Raw genomic sequence first — 22,905 nt, 5'->3', positions numbered from 1 at the left:
CAGCAGGCAGCGAAACCACTGAGCTAAATCCCCGGCCTGGCTATTGACACAGACTCGGAGACCTTCCCAATTCTTCGCGCCCCTACCCCCACGGCCCCAGGAACCCCGACCTTGGGTCCTGGGGCAGGGTGGGCTGGTGACCTCGCCACCCTCGCTCTGCCCTGCAGACTTCATCGTGTTCGTGGCCTCGGTGGCCGTCATCGCCGCGGGCACACAGGGGAACATCTTTGCCACGTCTGCGTTGCGCAGCATGCGCTTCTTGCAGATCCTACGCATGGTGCGCATGGACCGCCGCGGCGGCACCTGGAAACTGCTGGGCTCCGTGGTCTACGCGCACAGCAAGGTGGGGACGGCGCGCGGAAGCGGAGGCGGGTCTGCGCCGAACGCGGGGCCGGCCGGGCAGGGTGGGGCGGGGCCTGACGCGGAGGCGGGGCCTGACGCGGAGGCGGGGCCTGCGGGCTCCGGAGCCGGGCTAGGAGGGCTAAACGGGAGTTCACCCGGGAGCTACTGGGTTTGGGGGCGCATCGCGCACTGCCAAGTGGGGAGCTGGGGTGGTGGGCCGGGACTAGATATAGGGGCCCAGTCGAATCCTGAAAGTAGGGCCGATGGCGAACAAGATGGGCTGGGTGGTGGAGGTCTGAACCTGAAACCCGGCGGGTCAGGGGCAGGTCCAGGAGTCCTGGTGATTGGAGAAGGCGGGACAGGGTTTCCTTGATGTGGGGAGTGCAAAAGGCGAGCTGAACCACCGCCGGGGACTGGGGAGGGGGTACGTTTATCTTCAAGGCCATGGCCCAGTGGGCACCGCTCCTCAGGCCCCTCCACCTGCCCCACCCCCCCACCCCCAGGAGCTGATCACCGCTTGGTACATCGGGTTCCTGGTGCTCATCTTCGCCTCTTTCCTGGTCTACCTGGCGGAGAAGGACGCCAACTCTGAATTCTCCTCCTACGCCGACTCGCTGTGGTGGGGGACGGTACGTGGAGAGTCTGTGCAGGGCTGCCCTTCTCCGAGGACTCTCCCGGGAGACTTTCTGAGATCTGTCCGTTATGACTCAGGGTTGAGCGGCCTGTCCCTGTCCCCTTGCACTAGGGTTGGGACTCTTTGTGATCAGCCCCTATTCTGGTCCCCCGACCTGCTCTGGTGGGCTCGTTTGTGCTCCCTTTTAGCCCCTAGCTCAAGTCCTTTCCCCTGACCAGCAGTGGAGGAGAATCCGTTTATGCCCCTACAGCCCTCATGACAAGACCTTGTGACCAACCCCCGTGGGCGACCACGTTGTGTGGGGGCCTGTGATCAATTCCCTGTGATCAGTCTCCCACCTGCCTGTGCCCCCCAAGTCCTGGTGGGTGGCCCCTGTCACCAGTCCTCTGGGTAACCCATTTGTATCCTCAGATTACACTGACGACCATTGGCTATGGTGACAAGACACCACACACATGGCTGGGCAGGGTCTTGGCTGCCGGCTTCGCCTTACTGGGCATCTCCTTCTTTGCCCTGCCTGCTGTGAGTTGCCCTCTGCTGGGTTGGTGGGGGAGGCCAGGGGCAAGACTTCGTCATCTCCTGTCGCAAATTTGCCTGCACAGCCTGGAGCACCTCAGATGGGACATCCTTGCAGCCTGCTGTGGCCCCCATTTCCCATGTTGCTCCAATCATGCACTGTCCCCCTAGGGAATCCTTGGCTCTGGCTTTGCCCTGAAGGTCCAGGAGCAGCACCGGCAGAAACACTTTGAGAAGCGGAGGATGCCAGCAGCCAACCTTATCCAGGTATGCAGTGCCCTGGCTCTTGGCACAGGGTGATTTAACAGACCTGGTATGCAGACCCCTGTGTCCCCACTCTGGTTGCTCACCCCTGTGTGCAGCCTCACAACTGGGACTTCACTTGGAAGCTTAGACAGGGTTGTCCTTTTCTGGGGTTGCATGCCAAATCACAGAGCTGAGTTGCTGCCTGATATTTCAGAAACTTTTCTCTTCTTTATCAAATGTCCAGTTTGGGGCTCACCAGAGCCATTCCATCACCAGCTCTGGCCTCAGCTCTACATGTGCTGGCATGGGGTGGAGGCTGGACAGGAGGCCCCAGGCCCTGTTGGAGATCCAGCTCTGATGCCCCTCAGCTGCAGCTGTCAGTCAGTCTGCTGCGCTCCAGGCACCTTCATTCAGTCATTAATTCCCCAAGCATCACACAAATGAAGAGAAGATGGGGTAGGACTGAGCTTTTAGGGACGCTAACACTTACTGGCCAGGTGGGAAAGGAGCCAGTCAGGAGACCGGAAAGGAGCAGCCAGAGGAGTGGATGGAATGCCAAGAGCTTGTGGTCTCAGTTTCCCTCAGTGTGATGAGTGATCTGAGTGGCTATGGGGTGAGGCCAGGGCTCTGATTTTCTGTGACCCTGTGAGTAGATCTTGACTTCTCCCCAGTCCGGGGTATATGCAGAACTCTGTGCAGGAAATGGGTTGGAGAATACTGGCACCCCTTCTGCCTGTTCCCCACACACTACTTTCTGACCCATCAGCTCAAGTCTGACTCGGTCGCTCCTTATCTCTCCTCCCCTGGGTGGAACCCCGCATCCCATCCCTGCTATCTCCAGCCACCAGCCCAGCCCTTTCTTCTTAGTGTCCCTTGGGGCACAATGGCCACTGTCCCCTGGGAGCTGGCTTTCCGAGGGGCATTGTAGGGGCAGGTGGCTGGCACCATCCATGGCGAGAGACAGCTGGTATTGTGGTACCCATAATTAATGAGACAGCTCTGGCAGCTGCTCCCTGGCCCATGCCAGGGACCTAGGCAAGCAGGAAGTAAAAATATTTCTGTCTTAGGAAGGCGCCTGGCCGGTGAGGTCAGCGGTGGCAGCCCCTTAAGGACAAGAGGTACCCAAAGAAGGGGGGCATCCATGGCCCAGTTCTGCTTTGTCCTGCCTAGCAGCTTCTATATCCCCTTGCCCTGGCTGATCACACCACTCACAGTCCCTCCTTGGCTTTTCTCCTTATCTGGAGGGAGAGGGACAGTCCTTCCTTCATCTGACCTCCATTCCTCCTGCTGCAGAGAAAGCCTTGTAAGTCCATGGATACTTAGGAATTGGTGGGGGATGCTCTTTCTTCCCTTGCTCGGACTTTAGTATTCCCATGGGAAGTGACAGGCAACTGGGAACAGTGGAGTAGAGTTACTTTTTTTTTTTCTCTAATGGTACTGGGATTTAACCCAGGGCCTGCATACTGAACTCCATCCCCAGCTCTTTTTAAATTTTCTTATTTTGAGGTAGGGTCTCACTAAGTCTCTGAATTGCCCAGACTGGGCTCGAGTTTGAGATACTCCAGTCTCATCCTCCCAGAGTGCTGGGATTACAGGCATCTGCCACCATGACAGGCTGGAGAATAATTCAGTTGCATTCACTTCCCAAATATTTGCAGGACACCTACGTGTGCCGGACACTGTACTTGGCATTGAAGATATAGTGGTGACCAAGACACAGCTTATAGTCCAGGGGAAGAAGACGTTAACCAGCCACAATGAATAGATATTTATCAGATGTGATTATGGAACTACCAGAAGGGCCCAACAGGGGAGCCTGGCATTGAGTGCCCACTACGTGCCAAGCACTAAGCTTGGCATTGGATAGACATCTGTCCATTTAATCCTCACAATGCTCTGTCCAATCCATTCTCAGGTGAAGAAACTGAGGTTCTGAAGCCTTACTCATCAGGGGAAGAGCTGGGCTTATAACCTACATTTGCCTGATGACAAAACCCCAGCTCTTAACCCTGGGCTCCACAGCCCCTCGCTCTGGTGGGATCTGTGTCACCTGGGGGAAGTCACTGCTCTCTAGGCCTTGACTGGCCCTGCTGGGGGCTATGGAGTTGGAACTGGCTTCTGGCTCTGCATAACTCTTAGCTGGCCAGCAACTGGGTTCCTTCAGGGGCAGAGGGCTGGTGGGGGTGCTGGGAGGACTCACTGAGGCCCCCTCTTACCCACGTTCCCCATGCCCCCAGGCTGCGTGGCGCCTTTACTCAACTGATACGAGCCGGGCCTACCTGACGGCCACCTGGTACTACTATGACAGTATCCTCCCATCTTTCAGGTATGTCCTGCTGGGCCTGGGAGTGGGTGGGGGGCCGGCAGTGATGCCCCTTGAGCACAAGTGGCTGGGACGCAGCCCTGGAGGGTGGGGAGGGGCAATGACTCCCAAGGGAGCATCCTGGGCTAGCTCTGCAGTCCTGCGTAACTCAGAGCGTGGAGGGTCCTCTCTGTACTCTGCTGTGCCCGGGAAGAAGTGGACACTTGACGTGGGACATTGGTGCAGCTCTGCCCCATAGCTGAACCCCGGCTCCTGGAGTGTTGGCATTTCACATGCTCACCCATAGGTGGTGCCACCCAGGGCAGTGGCCCAGCCAGCTCATCTCCCATTTGGTCTTGAGTGGGGCAGATTGTTAGTCCTTAGCAGCCTGGTGTATCGCAGCTGTTTGGAGAGTATGGAATGGCAGGCAAGTGTGCTAGGGCTGCCCCATGTGTGTAACCATGTGCCCACTGTTACTGTGCCAGGCAGCCGCTTCAGCGCTCAGAAGTGGGTCTGCCCCACTGGCCTAGGCTGGGCTAAGGCTGTATGGGGTTACTCCATGCAGGAGGTTATTAATAGTATCATCAGGGTGCATGTGGCCAGGTCCTGACCAGGCCTTGGGGCAGGAATGAAGACCACAGAGCTGGCTCAGTCCACGGGCAGGCGGCAGAGTGTGGCTGGGCCAGGCTGCTGTGCTCAGCGCTTCTGTGCACCTTTTCTGTCTCATTAGTTCTCCAAGAGCAGCTGTTGCGTGATCCCACTCCCCACACCCGGCCCCTCCTGTTCCTTGCCCGCCCTAAGGGCTTCCCAGGGGATGAGCAGGAGACGGGGGGCAGGGACAGGGCCTCCTGGCATCACCTGCCCCATCTCCCCACCTGGCAGAGGCAAGCTCCCACCTCAGAGACAAGGATAGCAGCTAGAGGGGAAGAAGCCTCCTTTTCCAGAGCAGCCCTAAGCGCTCCAGGCCAGGCAGAGGCATGGGGCAGGGGCAGACTGTTAGCGGTTGATGTGGGGGGCGGTGGTCTGAATCCCCTGGTAAGAGGGATAGAGCCTGGTCTGGGTTCACTGGGCCTTCTGCTCCCTGGATCTCAGTTTTTCCACCCCTGCAATGGGAAGGCAGGCAGCAGAGAGGGACTATGGCAATAAGAAGAGGACCGGGGAGTTAGGGAGTGGCTAGAGCTCCAGATCCTGTCTCCAGAAATCCAGCGGCAGGGGTGAACACCAGGGGAGCAAACCTGGGCCAGCCACTCTATCAAATCTCCATCCTCAGCCTCAGTCCCCTTGACATACACCATCAGAGAGGGAGGCTAAGGATTTTAGGGCTGCTGTTGGCCTTCTGCTAGGCATAGCTCCGTGTCCAGGCAGTTGACCTGATGAACAGTCAGCTGGATCTCAGCTCTTACGTGTCACCTTGTGTGGATACTCTTGAGTTGTGCCCAGCCCGCACAACCATCCTTGGCATCCCTAAGGATTTCCCAGGAACTGAGTGGAGAAAGCAGGGGAGAGAGCCACTCTCCCACCCACCACCCACCACCCACCACCCATTTGCTCTGGCCTGGGGTATTTGTGAGCACCCTCAGAGAGGCAGGACCAGGCAGGATGTGAGCTGAGGAGCTCAGTGCCCACTGGGTGAGGGGGCTGTGCCCCAGCCTTGCCAGCAGCTGACAGCGCCCTCTCCTGCAGAGAGCTGGCCCTCTTGTTTGAGCACGTGCAACGGGCCCGCAATGGGGGCCTACGGCCCCTGGAGGTGCGGCGGGCGCCAGTACCCGACGGAGCGCCCTCCCGCTACCCGCCCGTTGCCACCTGCCACCGGCCAGGCAGCGCTTCCTTCTGCCCTGGGGAAAGGTAGGGGCCCCCTGGGGCCGCCACCTCCTCTTGCTTCTCCTCTTCTTCCATTCTGTGTCTCATCCTCTCTCAGACCTGCCTCCAGCCACTGTGTGGGTGTCTGGCCTGTTTGGGGGACTCCCACACCTTGTCACAAGGCCTGGGTGGTTGTCGTTGGATATCCAGACAGGTACAGACCGATGGCCTCCCTGGAGAGGCCAGGCTGCACTCACCTTTACGTCGCCTGGGACTCAGGGTCTGAGCGGGAGCGATGTCCACGTCATCCTTTCCTGTCACCTCCTCCATTCATGCCATTGTACTCTTTCTTTCTCTGTTTCCACATACCCCTTACTCCTCCATCCCTGCACCCCCATCCCTCCCCGGAAGCTGGAGAGAGGAGGAGGCCGCTGGCCACAGGTGCTTACGGCTCAGGTAATCGTGGGCATCATTCTGGGTGTGAGGGCAGGGAACCCCCTCCCCTGGCATGTTGCTCTGGGAGGGGCCTGACACTGCACTCGTCTCTCGGGACCCAGCTGCCAGCTGGAAAGAGAGCTCTGTGACTGAGACTGCTGTAGGACCCGTTCAACCCAGCCAGCGACTAATGCTCTTGTTTTGTGCAGTCCTTGTCTACAGCCTTGCTAACCCCTGAGGGGCCTCTGGGAAGTCTCTTTTCTTCATCATTGACCATCTGCCCTGACCGTCTCTTTCCCCTTGACCTGTCTCTCCTGAAGCTTTTTGCATCTTGAAAGAACCAAGAAAGAATGATGTTGCCCCTAATAAATGTTCATCAATGGAGGAAATCCAGGCCTATTGGATAAAGGAAGCCCATCCACTCACAGGATAGGGAACGTGGCTGCTTCTGTGGAGGTGTAGCTCTGAGGTCAAGGGTTCAGTTCCCCCATCCCTTCCTTGTCCTTTACCCATATCTTTGTTTGGCTTCATCTTCACACATCATCACGGAACCAGCCAGGTAGACATCTGGGCCTTGAGCCTCAGGTGTAATTCTGAGCCCCAGGCCCAGAACAAGGAATCAGGGAAGAGGTGAGCCCCTTAGTGATCCAGAGGAGGTGTGGTAGAATCTTGCCTCTGCCACCTGATGCTGTGTGTCCTTGAGAAAATCAAGTCACTGTTCCTGGCAGAAAATCAAGGATGATCAGGGCCTCTGGGTTCTCTGAGTTTCTGGGCTGAAGAGGTCTGGAGAATGGGGTGATGGGGGTGTTTTGGTGTAGAGGTTTCAGGGAGCAGCATCCCTTCCCTGTACTCGGTGAGGGTATTTTGGGGTCAAGGGCTGAACAAGGAGTGGATAGTAAAGGAGAGCCTCTCCAGGTCTGGAGCTGAAGGAGGGGAGGTATGAGCATCCAGGCCAGGCTAGGTAGGAGCTTCCTGGAAAAGTCTATGGTATGGCTTCACTCGGATTCTCTATCTCTGCTGAAAATCCTCACTGTTATCTCATTCCTACCACATCATTGTTTGTAGGCAGAAACTCAAAAGTGTTTGCATTCCAGAAACCTGCCCAGGACCTAAGCACGGTCTCTCTGTAGCTTCCAGTTCATGTTCAGCTCACCTGGACTGAATAGGAAGGCACTGGGAATGGAGATCCTGTACTGCCCTCCTGGCTTTTCTGGGCCCCTGAGCCCCCAGAGCCCAGGAACAGATTACTGCTGAAGGCTCGACCATCACCAACTCCCAGCTTATGTCCATCTGCCCCAGAGTGTCTGTGTGTCTGGGATCCATGGTGATAGTGGTAGAGTGTCCCTTCTTCCCCAAAACTCCAGGGAGCTGAGTTGTGCCTTCTGAATCAGTCACCAGGGTCAGGCCAACTGGCCATATCCTTAATCTTGGCATTCTGGGCCTTATGGGATGGTTATTTCAGTCAGGGTATCCAAATATACACAGACATACACACACCTGGTTGGCCACATCCACAGTGGTGCTTGGAGACAGACCCAAGCTGATCATGTTGAGCTGTACCAGAAAGTAGAGCTCCAAGGAGCAAGACTTTCTGGGGAATGGCATTCCCAGGACCAGCACCTGGCCTCTTAGAGTTCTGCAATGAGTTTCTCAAAGCGTGGTCTCCTCACCACCTGCATCAGCATCCCATGGAGCATGTGTCCGAAATTCATATGCTGGCCCTATCCACAAGTCTGAAGGGTCAGACTCTGGAGAAGAGGCCTAGAATTCTGCACATGTATCCTGTTCCCAGGAGATCCTTATGCAGAGCTTGAGAACTACTGTCTTTGGAGGATGAGGCTGGAGGGTGACTTGGGTGGGGGGTCCTTCTCTCCCACCAGCCACAGGAGGCCGGCCCCATCCTGGCAGCTCCTTGTGCTCTCCAAACCTGCCTTCTTGTCACTAACCTCTGTTCGTGTCTTGTTCTCAACTTTCCAGCCAGATGTTTAGTAATAAACGGAGTTTCTTTCGGATCCACGCCAGCTGGAGACCGAGGTACCCCCTTGCCTCCTCCTCCTGTCCCCACTTCTCCTTGTTCCCCCCAGTTTGGGGGCTGGAGAGAGGGACAGGATGAGCCAAGAACAAGGTGCATGTGCCTGCCGCCTGCCATCTGCCTTGGGGCCCTGACGAGCCCCTTGCCGTCCTGGGGATGCCTCTGCCAGGTCTGGGGCATGTGTCCAGTGCGCTGGAAGGGACACCTGAAGGAGCCCTGGGGATGTGTATTGGCTCTGCCGCTGACCCCTGTTTGACCTTGGCCAAATTGTTTTCCTTCTTTGGACCTCAGTTTCCCCTCTGTGGAATGAGCAGATTGAACTAGAGGCTCTCTAAGGGTCCTTCCCACTCTGACTTGTGCTGGGCCCTGGGTTTAGCTTCCTGTCTCCCCACTACCCATCTGGGAACCCCACAGATGCCTGAAGGGCTAGGCCTGGCAACTGCTTCACCAGCTCCAGAGTGCCAGCTCTTTTAGCTGCATCACTACATTCAGTGCTGTGTCCCCTGTGCCAGGCCCTATTCTGTACCCTGGGGACACAGTTATGGATAGAACATGGTCCCTGAAGAGTTGCAGAGTAATTGTAGTTCAGTGCCATGAGGGCCACAAAAGGAAGAAGCAGAGAGTCTATGGAGCCTGAGTTGGGCACCTAGAGGTAAGGTAGCCCTGAAAGGCAGGGAAGTAGGAGAGCATAGCAGGGGAGAAAAGGCCCTGGCCCCATTGGCCAGAGCTGAGAGTTGGATGTCAGAGCTGAGGATGGGAGTGGAGCTGGGTCGGGAAGAACCCAGAAGCCAATGTGGGCTTCATCTTGTTGGCACTGCCTGGTGGCCTGGGTTTGTGGAGCCTGGGTTTCCCACAGGTGCCTCTGGAGTTTTATAGTAGCAGATGATGGACAGAGCCCCTGGCTGGCTGTATGTGCTTCTGCCAAGAGACAGCCTTTCCTAGAAACACGTATTCTGGATCACAGTCTAGCCATTAATCACTACCATGTGTCTTTGGGCAAATCACATTTTTCTGTCATGCCTCAGTTTTCTCTGAAATGCAGGTGATTATAGGATCTGCTTCCACTAACAACACTATGCCTAGCTCCTATAAACGTTGGCCTCATTTGATTTGGTACATTTGGAAGTTAAGATCTTACTTTAAAAAACAGCTTGGGAACCATGGCTGTAGGAAATGGGAGCACACTGAGGATGTCTGGGTCAGGCCTGGCTTTCTGCAGGATTGTCTGTGGTGTGCGGGAGGGACTGAAGGGCATGGTTGGGGCACTGCAGGGGCCAGAGAGGCCAGCAGAGAGGGTACTTCCATAATCCCTGAAGGGAGCCATGGGCAGCATCACAGGAGTAGGCTGCTTGTCCCCACCGTGAGCTGATCATTGGAGATGGAGGATGAGTCCTAAAGAAGTTCCTTGAGGATGTGAGTGCAAGGGACTGGGTCCAGCAGGGCAGCCAGAAGGCAGCCTGTGCCAGAGCTTGCCTTCTCCCAGGACAGCCCCAGTCAAGCCCACCCTGTCCTTCCCCCAGGCACCCACAGACTCATCGACCACAGTTGCTCAACTTCGGCACCACTGACATTTTGAACTGGAGAATTCTTTTTGATAGGGGGCTATCACATGTATTGTGGGATGTTTCGCATTGCTCCTGGCCTCCACCCATTAGATGCCAGGAGTGCCCCACAGTGTGACAACCCAAAATGTCTCTGGACATTCCCAGATGTCCGCTGGTGGGCAAAATCATTCCTCATTGAGAGTCACTGCCCTAGTTCCTACCCTGCATGCATGTCCTGAAAAAAGAACACAGTGTCTAAGTCCGAGAAACTTTCTCCATCCCACAAGAGCTCAGCAACCTCACAGAGTTATTTCTCCTCTTTCCTCATCATACAATAGGGAATGCAGATTCAGGACGCCCCCCACCAAGTGGCAGAGAGGATTAGAACCCTAAGGTCGGCAGGCAGGGCCCTTGTGTGCTCCAGGAGCCTGGGAAGGGGAAGAGCTCTTTGGTGCCCATGGTGCCAAGTTTCTTTCCATTTTCTTTGAGCTTTCAGGCTCCAGAGAGGCTGACGTGAGCCATTTTCTGGGCTCTGCCCAAGGAGCTGGAATCTAGGTCTGCTCCTGGGAAAAGTGTCTTCTTGCACTAAAGAGGAGCCCAGGGCCTTGGACTGGCTGGAAAGTTACAGAAGCTCTCTCCCCCATCACAGAATCAGAGCCGGAAAGGGACCTTTCAAGGCCTCTAGTGCAAGTCTCAGACCCCTTCTTCCAAAAGTTCTGCACATTCAGCCTTGTCTGCACATTTCTCGAGACAGGGAGGTCACCCTTTCTCCAGAACACCTTTGGAGCCTGCTTGCTGGGTGCACTGAGCAGGAGGAGTTCCAGGCCCTTGGCTGAAGTGTTAGGGCCTTCCCTAGCCTCTGCTCTTCCTCTCCTCCTTGCAGGAGTGGAGGACAGGGACAGAGGTTGCACGGACTCGGGGGTGGGGGTGCTTGCCAGCATGAGGAGAGCCCGCAGGAATGGCTCTGCAGAGGAAAGTTTGGGAGAGTGGCCCTCAAACTTCTGTTGGAATCTTTGGGATGTGTCAAGGGGATCTTGGGCCAGTGAAGAGCATGCTGGATTGTGGGAGCAAGCCCTGTCCTTCCCTTCTGATATTCTCAGGACCCCAATCCGTGACTTATAACCTCAGTCCTCTGGGCAGAGGCTCCACCTCTAAGGGTGGCCCAACATCCTGGCCACCTTCCTGAAGGTGCCCCTGGTTTCAAGATCTCCCTGACCTCAGCACCTTGCTCTACTGTACCTTCTGTCCCATGCCCTGGCATGGAGTACCCCACCTCCCAGCCAACACCGAAACCAGAGCCTGTCCTCTGCTCAACCCTTGATCTGAAAGTCTTGACAGTAGGTGACACAGCTCCTCCCTCAACTCCTGCCCCATCTCAGGGCTCCTCTAAGACTGGCAGATGCTCTCCTGGGCTGGGGCCCCTAAGCCTGTCTGCAGTGGCAAACAACAGCAGGGGAGGCAGCAGCAGTGCCACAGGGTATGGGGTGGGTGTTTGGACGGGTCCTTCCTACACAGCAACCAGCAACAGTGTGACTTTGAACCTCTTGGACACAGAGTTACTCTGCCCTGAATTGGTTAGCCAAGACCCATCTGGGAACCTGAGGTCTACCCCACCTGTCTTCTTCCAAAGTTTGGGGGATACAGTGGGGATCTGGGTGCAGGAAGGGAATTCAGAACCCATTGTCCAGACACACGTGTATCATGTGCAGACAGACATGTGGCTTGAACTGGGAGCTCAGCAGGCAGTGTGAGGGGTTGGTCTTTGAGGGGGATCCAAGACCACATGGCAAGACATCAGTCCAGGTGAGCAGAACTCAGAGGAAATCACAGAAGTCCAGGTTATCAAATAGTCCCTCTCTGGGAGTGTGGGCGCTGGGTGTGGGCCAGCAGGTAGACCCACAGGGCCCAGGTTCTCAGCAGGCCATCACACTGCAAGCCTTGCTGGGAGCTGTCACATGGAAGTCTGTGTGAAGGGAGCCTTATTTTGCAACGCACCTGCACAGTCATACCAAGTCCTAAATCTCTGACCTGAAAGTTCGGGGTCAGACTGTTCTAGTAGCGGGGAAAGGAGGAAAATATCAAGGTGCACGCATGCCATACACACACACACACACACACTGGTACCTGTGTACCCAGGCTCACGCACACACCCTCCTCCTCAACTGAAGCCCCTGTGCACAGTGGGACTGGAGCCTGGTTCAGTGCTCACAGCCAGGTGTGCTTTGTCCCTCAGCACCCTGTCTGTGCACAATGGGGTCGAGACCTCCACCCTAGCCTGAACCACGCACCTGGGCCAGACACAGACCCTCCATCCTCCTGTCCGTCTCTGACTTCCTTCCTGGGTTTCTGTCACTCCTACTCTGACATCTGTCTCCTGTGCACCCTTATCTGTCTGGGCAAGGAGGGGTGGGAGGTAGGGCTGGGGTGGGGATGTGCTCCAACTGATCCAGTTTCAGACTTCCTGTAGAAATCAGCCCCCTCTCCCCATCACACCCCTTTCCCATCCCACGAAGTCTCTGCTTGGTCGGGAATCAAGACCCAGTAGTCAACCCCAAGTCCTCGGTCGTCTTTGTTCCTACTCACCCCCTGCCCCAGGACTGGCTAACTTGTTCTCTCCCCAACCTGTCCTGCCCTGCCAGCAGCCGGATGGGCATCAAAGACCGCATCCGCATGAGCAGCTCCCAGAGGCGGACAGGTCCTTCCAAGCAGCACCTGGCACCCCCTCCAATGCCCACCTCCCCAAGCAGCGAGCAGGTGGGTGAGGCCACCAGCCCCACCAAGGTGCAGAAGAGCTGGAGCTTCAACGATCGCACCCGCTTCCGGGCCTCTCTGAGACTCAAACCCCGCACCTCTGCTGAAGGTGAGCCCTGGGAGGTCTGGGGCCTTTGTCCTAGGCTGGACTAGAAGTACCCTAAGGCAGCTGGCCACAGGGGCAAATGAGTATGTGGCACCCTGGGCAGGGTAGTGAGGGGCAGCAGCCAGGGAGGCAGGAGCTTGGTCTGCCTTGTGCCCCAGGAAGGTTCTGGGCCCTTCCTGGGACTCTGTCATCCTAATGGAAGTGGGGGTTGGGAGCAGACCCTTCTGCAGCCACCATCATCCTTGTCTTTTCAGAGGGCCCCACAGATGAAGGACCAGAAGAGAAGAGCTACCAGTGTGAGCTCACAGTGGACGACGTCATGCCCGCTGTGAAGACGGTCATCCGCTCCGTCAGGTGAGACTGAAGCCTGAGGCAAGCATCCCCTTCCATCTGCCACCCACAGCTGCTCCCCATCTGAGCCTGCCCTCATGGCCAGACCTGGCCTAGCTCCCAGTGTGCCAGCTGCTGCCCGCCTGGAGTGCGGCTGGAGTGGGAAGGTGGCATATGGCTTCCAGCAGGTTTGCTCCTCTGCTCCTATGCAGAGGATTGGCTCCGATGGCCCGTGGACATGGCTGCTTATCTTGGTCCTTGTTCTCATACCCAGCATCCTCCCAGTCACTCCCACCCCCCCTTCTTCCCTTTCCCCTTCCAGTTCTCTGTCTTCCACTCCATGTCAGGTGTCTCTGTCCCTCCCCTAGTCCTCTCCTTCCCCTCCCCCTCCTCTTCCCCCTTTCTCCTCCCTCTTGCTTTGCCTTTCTCTTCCTCCAGCTGTACAGATGCCTCCCTGCTTTCCTGGGGTCTCTGTCCCTGCTCTCTTTCCTTGCCTCTTTGTGTCTCAGTCTCAGTCTCCTTTGGCCTCTATGTCTCAAACTCTCTTTCCTTGGTATCTTACTCTCCATCTGTGTGTTCGCACCAGGACTGTCTCTAGGGCAGTGCTTTTTAAACTCCAGAAAGCGATGGTTTGAAATCAACTTAGTGAAACCAAGTTAGTGGGGCACAGTCAGCATTTAAAACAAAACAAAACAAAAAATAAAAAACGTAGGAATGCATCTCTCATATTAAGGGTAAATCATGTTTATGTAATTTTTATTTCAGTTATCCCTATGTGTGTTCATGTGCATGTGTATGTATGCTGGTTTTCAATGTAGAGTGTGTTTCTTGTGGTAGATCTTGGTCAGAAAAGTTGTACAGGATGTCTGTGCTTCAGCAGTTAAGTGGACACCAGTCTCCTGAGTCCTGTAGCCATGGTCCAGTGGTGGACTCGGCCCCCAGCTCCTCGGCAAGAAATCCTGGCCCTGTCTCCCGCTTCCCGCCTGAGGTTCTAGCTCCAGCGGCCCCTGAACCCCAGGACTTCTAGACTTCCTTCCTTCCTCGTGGGCTCCCCTCCCTCCTCCCAGGCCCACACTCCTGCCCACAGGTCTCTTCCTTTTGTTTTCCTTTTGAAATCAGTCATCTGGATCCTCTCCTCAGAGTCTGGACCTCTCTTCACCCCCTTTCCAAGTGTCCTGTCTCTCCCCTCCTACAACCATTATCTGGAACACAGTGCCAGAGCTGTGACGGGTATGCTGTCCTTGGCCACTCCACAGACCCCTCACACCTAGCATGTGCCAAACCTGCTACTCCTCCTGGGGTTTCCATTCACACAGTGGCACCGCCATCCACATGTCACTGCAGCATGGGAATCATCCTGGTCCCAGAAGCCTTTCAGCCTCATCTCTTGAGTTGCCCCAAGCTGTCCTAGAGCCCCCACTGAATTGCCCCCCGCCAGCTCAGGCCTGGCCCCTGGGGCCAATCTTCCTGCCTGTGACCCTGGCCCTCCAGGCCATTCTCCACACGGGCTGGCACAGAGGTCCTGCTAAAGCAGAGGGAACAACCCGCCTTCAGCCCAGGGCCCAGTCTCTGCCAGAGACTTGGGGCTCTTCACAGTCCTTTCAGCCTCCCCTTAAAGCCCATCTCCTCTGCGTCCTCATTGACCCCGCCCCCCGTCGACCCTTTTCCATCATGTCCCTGCCCTCAGGACCGAATCTCACTCACACCCCTCCATGCCTGCCTACTTCCCCGAATTGGAAGTGGACTCTCATTCCACTGCACTCCTTTTGTCCTGGGACTGGGAAATGGCACATTCAGGACTTGTCCCTGACCTCTCTTGCTGGCACCTTTCCTTCTCATGACCCCAGGCTTTCTTCCTCCATTCTTTGAACCTGGACCTTGATACCCCATAATTGCATGGGCCCTCTTGATCTCCCACCCCAGAAGAGGCAGGGATTGGCTCTGACTTCCCTCGGGTGCCCCAGGCCCAACACAGTGATGCCAAGTATTCACAGAGTGAATGTAGTATTTGTCCCCCCAAGCTGTTAGCAGCAGCTGGTGTTCACAGATGCCCTTTGTCCCACCCAGCCGACAGACACCAGGTCCAGTCCCTGCCCTCCCAGGCTAATACGACTACAGATAGCCGTGGGGAACACCACACCAACCGATGGGAATGCAGGGGAAGGGGAGAGTGATAGGTGGGTAGAAAGGCTGGAGGACTCAGCGGAGGTTACTTGCAGTGGCCCGAGCAGGTGCCCTGACACTGGACACGGAGGGTAGCAAAAGGGACGGAGAGAGGCTGGAAAAATAATCCCCTATGGGAACGGACCATCTCTGTGAGTCTCTCTCTTGACAGGATTCTGAAGTTCCTGGTGGCCAAAAGGAAATTCAAGGAGACGCTGCGACCATATGACGTGAAGGACGTCATCGAGCAGTACTCGGCAGGGCACCTGGACATGCTGGGCCGGATCAAGAGTCTGCAGGCTCGGTGAGTTCCCAGCCCTGACCCTTGGCGCTAGGTCTGAGCTGCTGAGCTCCAGAGCCTGGTCACTGACACCCGGATGGAGTCCTGCGCTCCCCCTAGGGACCACCGCTGCAGCAGGGGTTTCTGCACAAACAATGTCCCCAGGCTTGCAGGGCGAGGCAGAGGCCAGACCCTGCACCTGTCTTGAGGCTGAAGGAAAACTCAGCCATACAGATCTGCACACCTCAGGCTTTCTTTAGAATGACTTTTTCCTGATCCTAAAATAATTGGCCTAAAAGAATAGCCGACCTCCCATCTCCCAAAGGGAGATAGGCAAATTGTCCTTGATGCCCACTTTATGCCTCTGGAATCCTGCCTCTTTTCTCTAGGCCAAGCTTTAAAGGAAGAATCCTTACACCAAGATCCAAATCACCTACACAGTCCCAGCCCATCCATTCATTCTCTCAAGAAATAGCCATTAGGCATTTACTATTCACCAGACAGTGGGGATGTGGTGGAAAGCAAATCTGAGTCCCTGACCTACCCAGCTGTCATTCTAGTAGGAGAGCAGATGATGAAACTAGTCTGTATCAGATGATAACAAGTGCTAAGGAGCAAATAAGGATTCGCATGTCAGGGTTTACAATTTAAATACACGAGAAAGTGATATTTGAGAAAAAATTGAAGGAAATGAGACAACCAGACCTGCCACTGTTGAAGCAAAGCATTTCCAGAGGGAACAGCAAGTTGAAAGGACTTGAGATGGGTCAGTGGCTGGAGTGCTGTGTTAGAACAGCAGGGAGCCCAGTATGACTAGACTGGAGCCAGAGAGGTAAGACATGAGGGCAGAGGGCTAAAAGCACTTAGGCTGTAGAAAGCCCTGTAGTCCACTGCAAAGACTGACATTTATCCAGGGTGAGCTGTGAGCACTGGAGGGCTTTGTGTAAAGGACTGATAAGATCTGAATTATCTTTTAAAAGGATCCCTGTGGCTGCTACTGTATTGAGAACAGACTATATGGGAGCAAGGGTAGAAGCAGGTAGACCTATGAGGCACCTACTTCGGAAGTCAGGCCAGAGATGATGGAGACTTGGACCAGGTGCAGCTGTGGAGGTGGGACAAGTGGTCAGATTCTGGATATAGTCTTTCTCTTACACCCCATCAGAAAATCCCAGTGATAGGCTATTAGAGAAGAGAGAGAAAAAATAAAGCCAAGGTTTTTGGCTTGAGCAAGAGGGAAAATGGAGTTGCCACTTACTGACCTGGAGGAAGCAAGGAGTGCAGTGAGTTTCAATCAGGAGAGTTTGTGACTGGCGACATTTGTGATGCCTATCAGCCAGCCAGCTAAAGTGTTGATCTGGCAGCTAGATATAGGAGTGTGGAGTTTAGAGGAGAGGTATGGGATGAAGATAAAGGTTTAGCTATAGGTTCAAACCCATTTCTTAAAAAAAAAAATTGGTGTCAGCAGGTATAGAGGGATTGAAATCATGGGACTGAAGACATGACTTTGACCTAGCAAGTGAGAGTAAACTGAGACAAGCGGTCCCAGGAGCCAGCTTTGGGTCTTGTAATGTTTAGAGATTGTGGACACAGAAGAGGAAACAGCCAGGAAGTCTGAGAAGGAGAAGGCAGGGAGGTCGGGGAGAACAGCAGGGAGATGGAGACCAGGGTAAGGATGGTGTTTTGGAATCCAAAGGAGGATGTTTACAGGAAGATGGGGTGATGAGATTTGTCAAGTGCTGCTGCTAGGTCTAGTAAAAAGAAGCACAGAGAGTGAATCATTGGATTTAGCAACATGGAGTTCACTGGGGAGCCTGATAATAGCAGTTTTGTGAAACGGGGGTACAAACCTGATTGGAGGAAGTTTAAGAGAGAAAGGAGAAGAATTGGAGGTTGAGGTTAGTGGAAGTAGAAGAAGGTGAGATCAGTTCACCTTGCCCCTTTAGTGACTCACAATCCCACCTGTCCCCCCCCTTTCCCAGCCCACCATCTTCCATTGTTGTTTTATTTTTCATGCTCGTGTAATGGAGGCTTTGCTCAGTCAGTTGGAGAACCCCTAAGGCAGGGGTTGCTCTCCCCACGCCAACTCTGCCTCCATTTGGAAGGGCAATGGGTTCCTCCCACTGGGCCAGGCTGTCTTCCCTTTCAGCGGGCAACAAACAGTTCTTGTGGGAAGAAGGGGCGATATGTACCTAGGCCCTTAGATGGCTCCTTGCCCCACAGGGTGGACCAGATTGTGGGTCGGGGCCCTGGGGACCGGAAGACCCGGGAGAAGGGAGACAAAATGCCCCCCGACGTGGAGTCGGTGGATGAAATCAGCATGATGGGGCGCGTGGTCAAGGTGGAGAAGCAGGTGAGTACTGAAAGGACTTTTGCCGGTGTGATGGTGCTGGCTGTCGACCGAGAGGCTCCAGAGGGCCGCGGGAACAGACGAGGGGAGCAAGAACAGCACCCCAAAATACCCATCCGAGAGGCTCTAGCAGGACCTTTGGGTCCCCTGCCCTGCAAGACACTGCCCCATGGATAATCCCTGCTTCCCAGAAAGCCCGCCCGCTCCTGCTAAGGAAGCCGGATGAGCTTGCCCTCTCCTGCTGAGACCCGTCAGTAGGGTGCTACGATCTCAGATAAATCCCCCTAAATCCCACCTCTTCAGCTGTCTGTCTTCTAGATCGACCCCGCCAATTACAACTAAATTTCGTCCCAGGAACATGCCCCAGGCTCCCAGCTTCATCCTGCCTACAGGCCGGATTTTACCTTTTCTGTCGCTACTCCGCCCCTCCTCTGGGTTAAGCCCCTCGTAGGCCCCGCCCACCAACGCACCCGCCCGGGCTAAGCCTCCTGCCGCGCCCCTTCTGGCCCAAACCCCGCCTCCCAGCTGCGCCCCGCCCCCAGGTGCAGTCCATCGAGCACAAGCTGGACCTGCTGTTGGGCTTCTATTCACGCTGCCTACGCTCTGGTACCTCGGCCAGCTTGGGCACCGTGCAAGTGCCGCTCTTCGACCCTGACATCACCTCGGACTACCACAGCCCTGTCGACCACGAGGACATCTCCGTCTCTGCACAGACGCTTAGCATCTCCCGCTCGGTCAGCACCAACATGGACTGAGGGACTTCTCAGGGGCGGGGCCGCACTGGCCCAACCCCTCGGCCTTGCGCTGGGACCCGCCCACGAGGCCTCCGGACTCCTCTCTTACTTGAACTCGCTCCCTCGCGGGGAGAGAGGCCACACGCAGTATTGAGCTGCCTGGGTGGGCGAGCTACCCGCTGCGGGTGCCAGCGCACCGCCCCCACCCCAGGAGTGTGAGGTGCCAGGCCACACGGAGGGCAGCAGCAGCGGCTGCCCCGCGGCCTCTGGGCCCCTCAGTACCCTGCCCGCTCCATTAAGGCCTGCCATGGCCCACTTGGCAGGGTCACTGCCCCCGGAGTGGGAGCGGGGCGCTGGGGCCCTGGGCCCTGACCCAGCTTCCAGCTATGCAAGGTGAGGTCTGTGGCCTGCTCTTCACACAGAGCAGGGAAGCCCTCCCGCCAATTCCCCACCCCACCCGGGGATGGGCCCAACGTGTCCCACAGGTACCCACAAAGCACAGGACCCTGCCACAAGGCAGGTGGGCACCATATATGCAAACTATGTTAAATATGCAACTTTGGGGGCCCCCATGGGGTCCCCCTGCCCCTCCTCCGTTGGGAGTTGGGCCCCCAGCAGTAGCTGGTCTCAGGCTGCTTGGCCATGACCCCCATCCCCATTCTTTGGCTTATCACTCCATCCCCACTGAGCATGGGGCCTGTTTCTCCCCTACTCTCTCCCAAGGCCAGTGCCTGGGCTTTTCTTCCCATCTGCAGGTGTCACCTCCCAGGGGATCCCTCTTCCTGCTGGATGTCCATTTCCCTCTCGGGCCCTCCAGATATCTTCGACAGGCAGCACAAATTTCTGTATACTCCACAATCTCCCAGACAGTGGCCCACAGATGAGCCACACAAACATGGCCCTTTGTTTCCCCAGACATAGAGAAAGCCTCACACACTGATGCGCATAGCCAGGCAGACTTGGAGATGTGAGCGGAGGGACTCTCGGCCTTTCCTGGGCCTCTGCAGCTGATCCCAGCAGACTGGCCTTAGGGGATCTCCACTAAGAGGTAGCCTCTCACTCCCTCTGCACAGGAGAGGGAGCTTTAAAGTGATCCCAGGTCTCTCCAGGCCCTACCCCAGAGCTTTACCAGCTCCCCTTCCCCAAGAACATAGACTCCTCACTGGCCCAGGAGCTCTACCATTGCCTCTGCCCACCCCTGAGGGTCCCCCTCAGTGTCCTCACAGCACAACTCAGGCCTAGGCCTCTGGGGCCTGCATACCACTGGAGAGACCCCAGGCCCACCCCTTCCTAGTCACTCTCACTCCCAGAGTGAACAATAATGCATCTAGCAGCTACACCAACTGTGCACATGGCTGTCACCTGCACTGTCCCCTCCCCACTTGGCAGCTCATATACTGGCATAAGTGCCCATCCACTCCAGGCCCCCAGCACTACTTTTGTATTCCTACCCCTTGGTTCCTGGCAGGAGGGCGAGGGGTAGTGAACTGATGGCAACCCTCCGTGGGGTGCCAGGGAGAAAGGGGCTGAGGCCAAGCTGCTTGCATCTCATACTGAGGACCTGCATGTACGAGCACTAGGGCTTGGGTTGGATCTTGCTCAGCCCCATGGTGCCCAGCCTGTGCCCTAACATGCCCTCTGCATGTACCTTCATGCCCCAGATGGAGCATCACCTGGCTCACCTCACCTACGCTGCACTGTCCCCAGAGAGCCACCCCTCTACTCCCTCAGAGACAGCTGGGGAGAAGGGCAGGAGAATAGGATTACCCTGTGACCAAAGGACATATGGGAAGAAGCCCTCCCTCCTTCCACGATCAATATTCCCCCACCAACCCAATCCTCGGATATGCAAGTACCTCACTTTGTTAACTTATTAACTTATTGGTTTCATTAAAGTTTTCAGTAGAAGGTGGCTGGTCTTGGTTTTGTTCAGTGGCTAAGGGGTGAGGCTGGTTTTGGGGTGGGGACAAGCAGATTAGGATGTTAGGACTTTTGTTGTAAACAGTAAAAACCCAACCTAATCCGGTTCAAGTGAAAAATGAAACATTGGTCCAGGGTACTGGAAAGTTGAGGGGATATTTTTGGATTCATGCACAACTAAGTATAAGTGAAAATGAAATCCAAAGAGGGCAAGATCTACATGTCACTTCATGAGGAAAAAGAATCTTTTCAGAGGTAATTAAATTAAAGATCTTGACATAGGGAGGAGATTGCCCTAGATTATAGAGTGGGCCTTAAATTCAAGCTTAATGTCTGTTTTTTTCTTGCTGGTGATGTTAGGGATTGAACTCAGGGGCTCATGCATGTTAGGCATCTACTCTACCACTGAGCTCTACTCCCAGCCCTACAGGACTTTTTAAGAGAGAGGTGGAGGGAAATTGCACACACAGAAGAAAAAGGTGATATGAATACTGGAGCAAGTATGGGAATGATGTGGCCCCAAGCAAAGGAATGCTAGCAGCCACCAGAAGCTGAGAGCCAAGGAACAGATTTTCTTCCTGAGCTCTGGAGGGAGTGCAGCCCTGCCCACACCTTGCTTTAGGCCCAGTGAAGTTGATGTTGTACTTCTGGTCTCCAGAACTGTGAAAAATACATTTTTAATTGTTTTAAATCACCAAGTTTAAAGTAATATAGTAACCACAGGAAACTAATAGAGTGCATTAGTTGGTGTCTTAATGAGAGAAGCCACTCTTACTCATTTCCTTAGATTCTAGAACTTTACATTGTGGCTATGTCAGTGAGAATAAACCATGTCTCCTCCATGATGGGAAGTCTCCAATGGAATCTACCTGGCCAGGTGGCAAGGTGGACCCCTTTGAAGAAAGGATATATTAGATATTTAGCATTTGACTCTGCTGATAACAGATAGGACATACAGTAATGGCACTGGGCAGATCAACCTTGATGAGGTAAGTACATGCTGTTGAAGCCATAGTCTGCGTTACGGCCACCATGACGACACTGTATAAGATTCTATTGAGAAAGCACTGCGGGGACTGGAAAGCTAGTTGTGAACGTGCCATCCAGTGAATGTGCCACCTTATCCATCTGATCATTGAGAGCCTCCTCTGCCATGCACACCTTTTGGTAAGATTTTATTTGTAATACAAATGCCTTCACACTTTGTGCCATTTCTGCAAGCCCACCTAAATACATTTTTCTATTTCCTCATTGGCAACCCTCCAATTCTGTGCTTTATGGGTCCCTGACCATCCAGCCAAATCATTAGCCATTGCCTATAAATCAATGTAGATCCATATTTCTTGTCATTTCTCAATCCAGGAAAAATGGGCAATCAAATGCATTGGAGGTTGTGTGATGGGTTAGTAGGATTTATCAAGGCATGGGAAGTAGGGTGTTGGTCTTGGTGGTGAATGTTTCATCTAGATGCCATAGAAGGTGTACACATCCAGAGGCACCAGAGACTATGGAACAGAAAGAAATCCTGTGGCTAGGCTCAGAGAATAAAGGAGAGTATGGTACAAGATGAGAATTTAGAATTAGGGGTCAAGAATTTGTAGAAATGCTAAGATGTAAATCAGTGATAAAGAACTTACCTAGCATGTGCAAAGCCCTGGGTTCAATCCCTAGGATTGAAAAAAAAAGAATGTGTAGGACTTTAGAAATCATTCCAAAGAAATACAACTCAATGGTGAGGACAGTTGAGAGCCAATGAAAGCTTCAGATTAGGGATCACACTGAGATTTTAGAAAGTTTTCTTCCTAGGATGGCTCATGGATTTGAGGGAGAAAGCCTGGGTGTGGGGCGACCAGGCAGGAGGTTGCTGCAGTGATCCAAGCTTGAAATGTTAGCAACTTGAACAAGTCCCATGGAATTTTACAAATTGAGTAAATGTCTATTGAACATCTGCTGTATGTCAGACCCTGGCTCAGCATAGTATATAGAAAGAATAGACACAGGGGAATGAAATTTGGCCCTGAGGTCAACCAGCCTCTGGGGGAGACAGATGTACAATTAACCAATGCACAAGTCACTGTTTCTTTCTACGTTTGTCTGGCTCAGCAAGGAGAATTTGCAGATGGCTATGGGAGTCCCCAAACTGTCATCAAATACGGCCTTCAGAGCAGATATAATTTTAGCTTGGCGTGTCATTTATCTATTGCTATGTAACAACTCACCCTAATACTTAGCAACTTAAACAATAATCTTTTAAAATTTATTCTTGATTCTATGGCTCGGCAGTTTAGGCTGGACTCAGCTGAGCAGTTTCCCCAGTGTCATTGGGGGTCACCAGGGGTCTCAGATGGCATCTTGACTGAAGCTGGGTGGTTGCTATGGCTTAAGTGTGCACCCCAAATGTTCCTGTGCTGGAAGCTTGG

The 22,905-nt window shown here is 54.5% G+C and overlaps 1 protein-coding gene across 5 annotated transcripts in view; it reads left to right on the top strand.

Moving 5' to 3' along the window:
• Kcnq4 (potassium voltage-gated channel subfamily Q member 4) overlaps positions 1-20,477 on the top strand; it is a 48,763-nt gene extending 28,286 nt beyond the window's left edge. The window contains exons 4-15 of one of the 5 annotated variants that reach the window (XM_087215193.1): positions 168-343; positions 846-971; positions 1,388-1,498; positions 1,664-1,759; positions 3,976-4,064; positions 6,252-6,296; positions 8,253-8,309; positions 12,491-12,711; positions 12,963-13,062; positions 15,374-15,505; positions 17,705-17,834; positions 18,374-20,477. In XM_087215193.1, the coding sequence (XP_087071319.1) occupies positions 168-343; positions 846-971; positions 1,388-1,498; positions 1,664-1,759; positions 3,976-4,064; positions 6,252-6,296; positions 8,253-8,309; positions 12,491-12,711; positions 12,963-13,062; positions 15,374-15,505; positions 17,705-17,834; positions 18,374-18,586 (1,496 nt within the window). In that variant the 3' untranslated portion in view covers positions 18,587-20,477. Of the gene's footprint in view, positions 1-167; positions 344-845; positions 972-1,387; positions 1,499-1,663; positions 1,760-3,975; positions 4,065-5,723; positions 5,886-5,958; positions 6,297-8,252; positions 12,712-12,962; positions 13,063-15,373; positions 15,506-17,704; positions 17,835-18,373 lie in introns of those variants that run through there. The other 4 variants (XM_087215194.1, XM_087215195.1, XM_004871789.4 and 1 more) reach the window with 4 other exon arrangements.
• Positions 20,478-22,905: the final 2,428 nt, after the last annotated feature.

Source organism: Heterocephalus glaber, unplaced genomic scaffold, assembly GCF_053883595.1.
Source record: "Heterocephalus glaber isolate CG9 unplaced genomic scaffold, H.glaber_assembly_v1.0 deba00001452, whole genome shotgun sequence".
Classification (NCBI taxonomy): Eukaryota; Metazoa; Chordata; class Mammalia; order Rodentia; family Bathyergidae; genus Heterocephalus; species Heterocephalus glaber.
The sequence above is the reverse complement of the archived record's forward strand: the minus strand, read 5'-3'. Positions and strand labels throughout refer to the sequence as shown.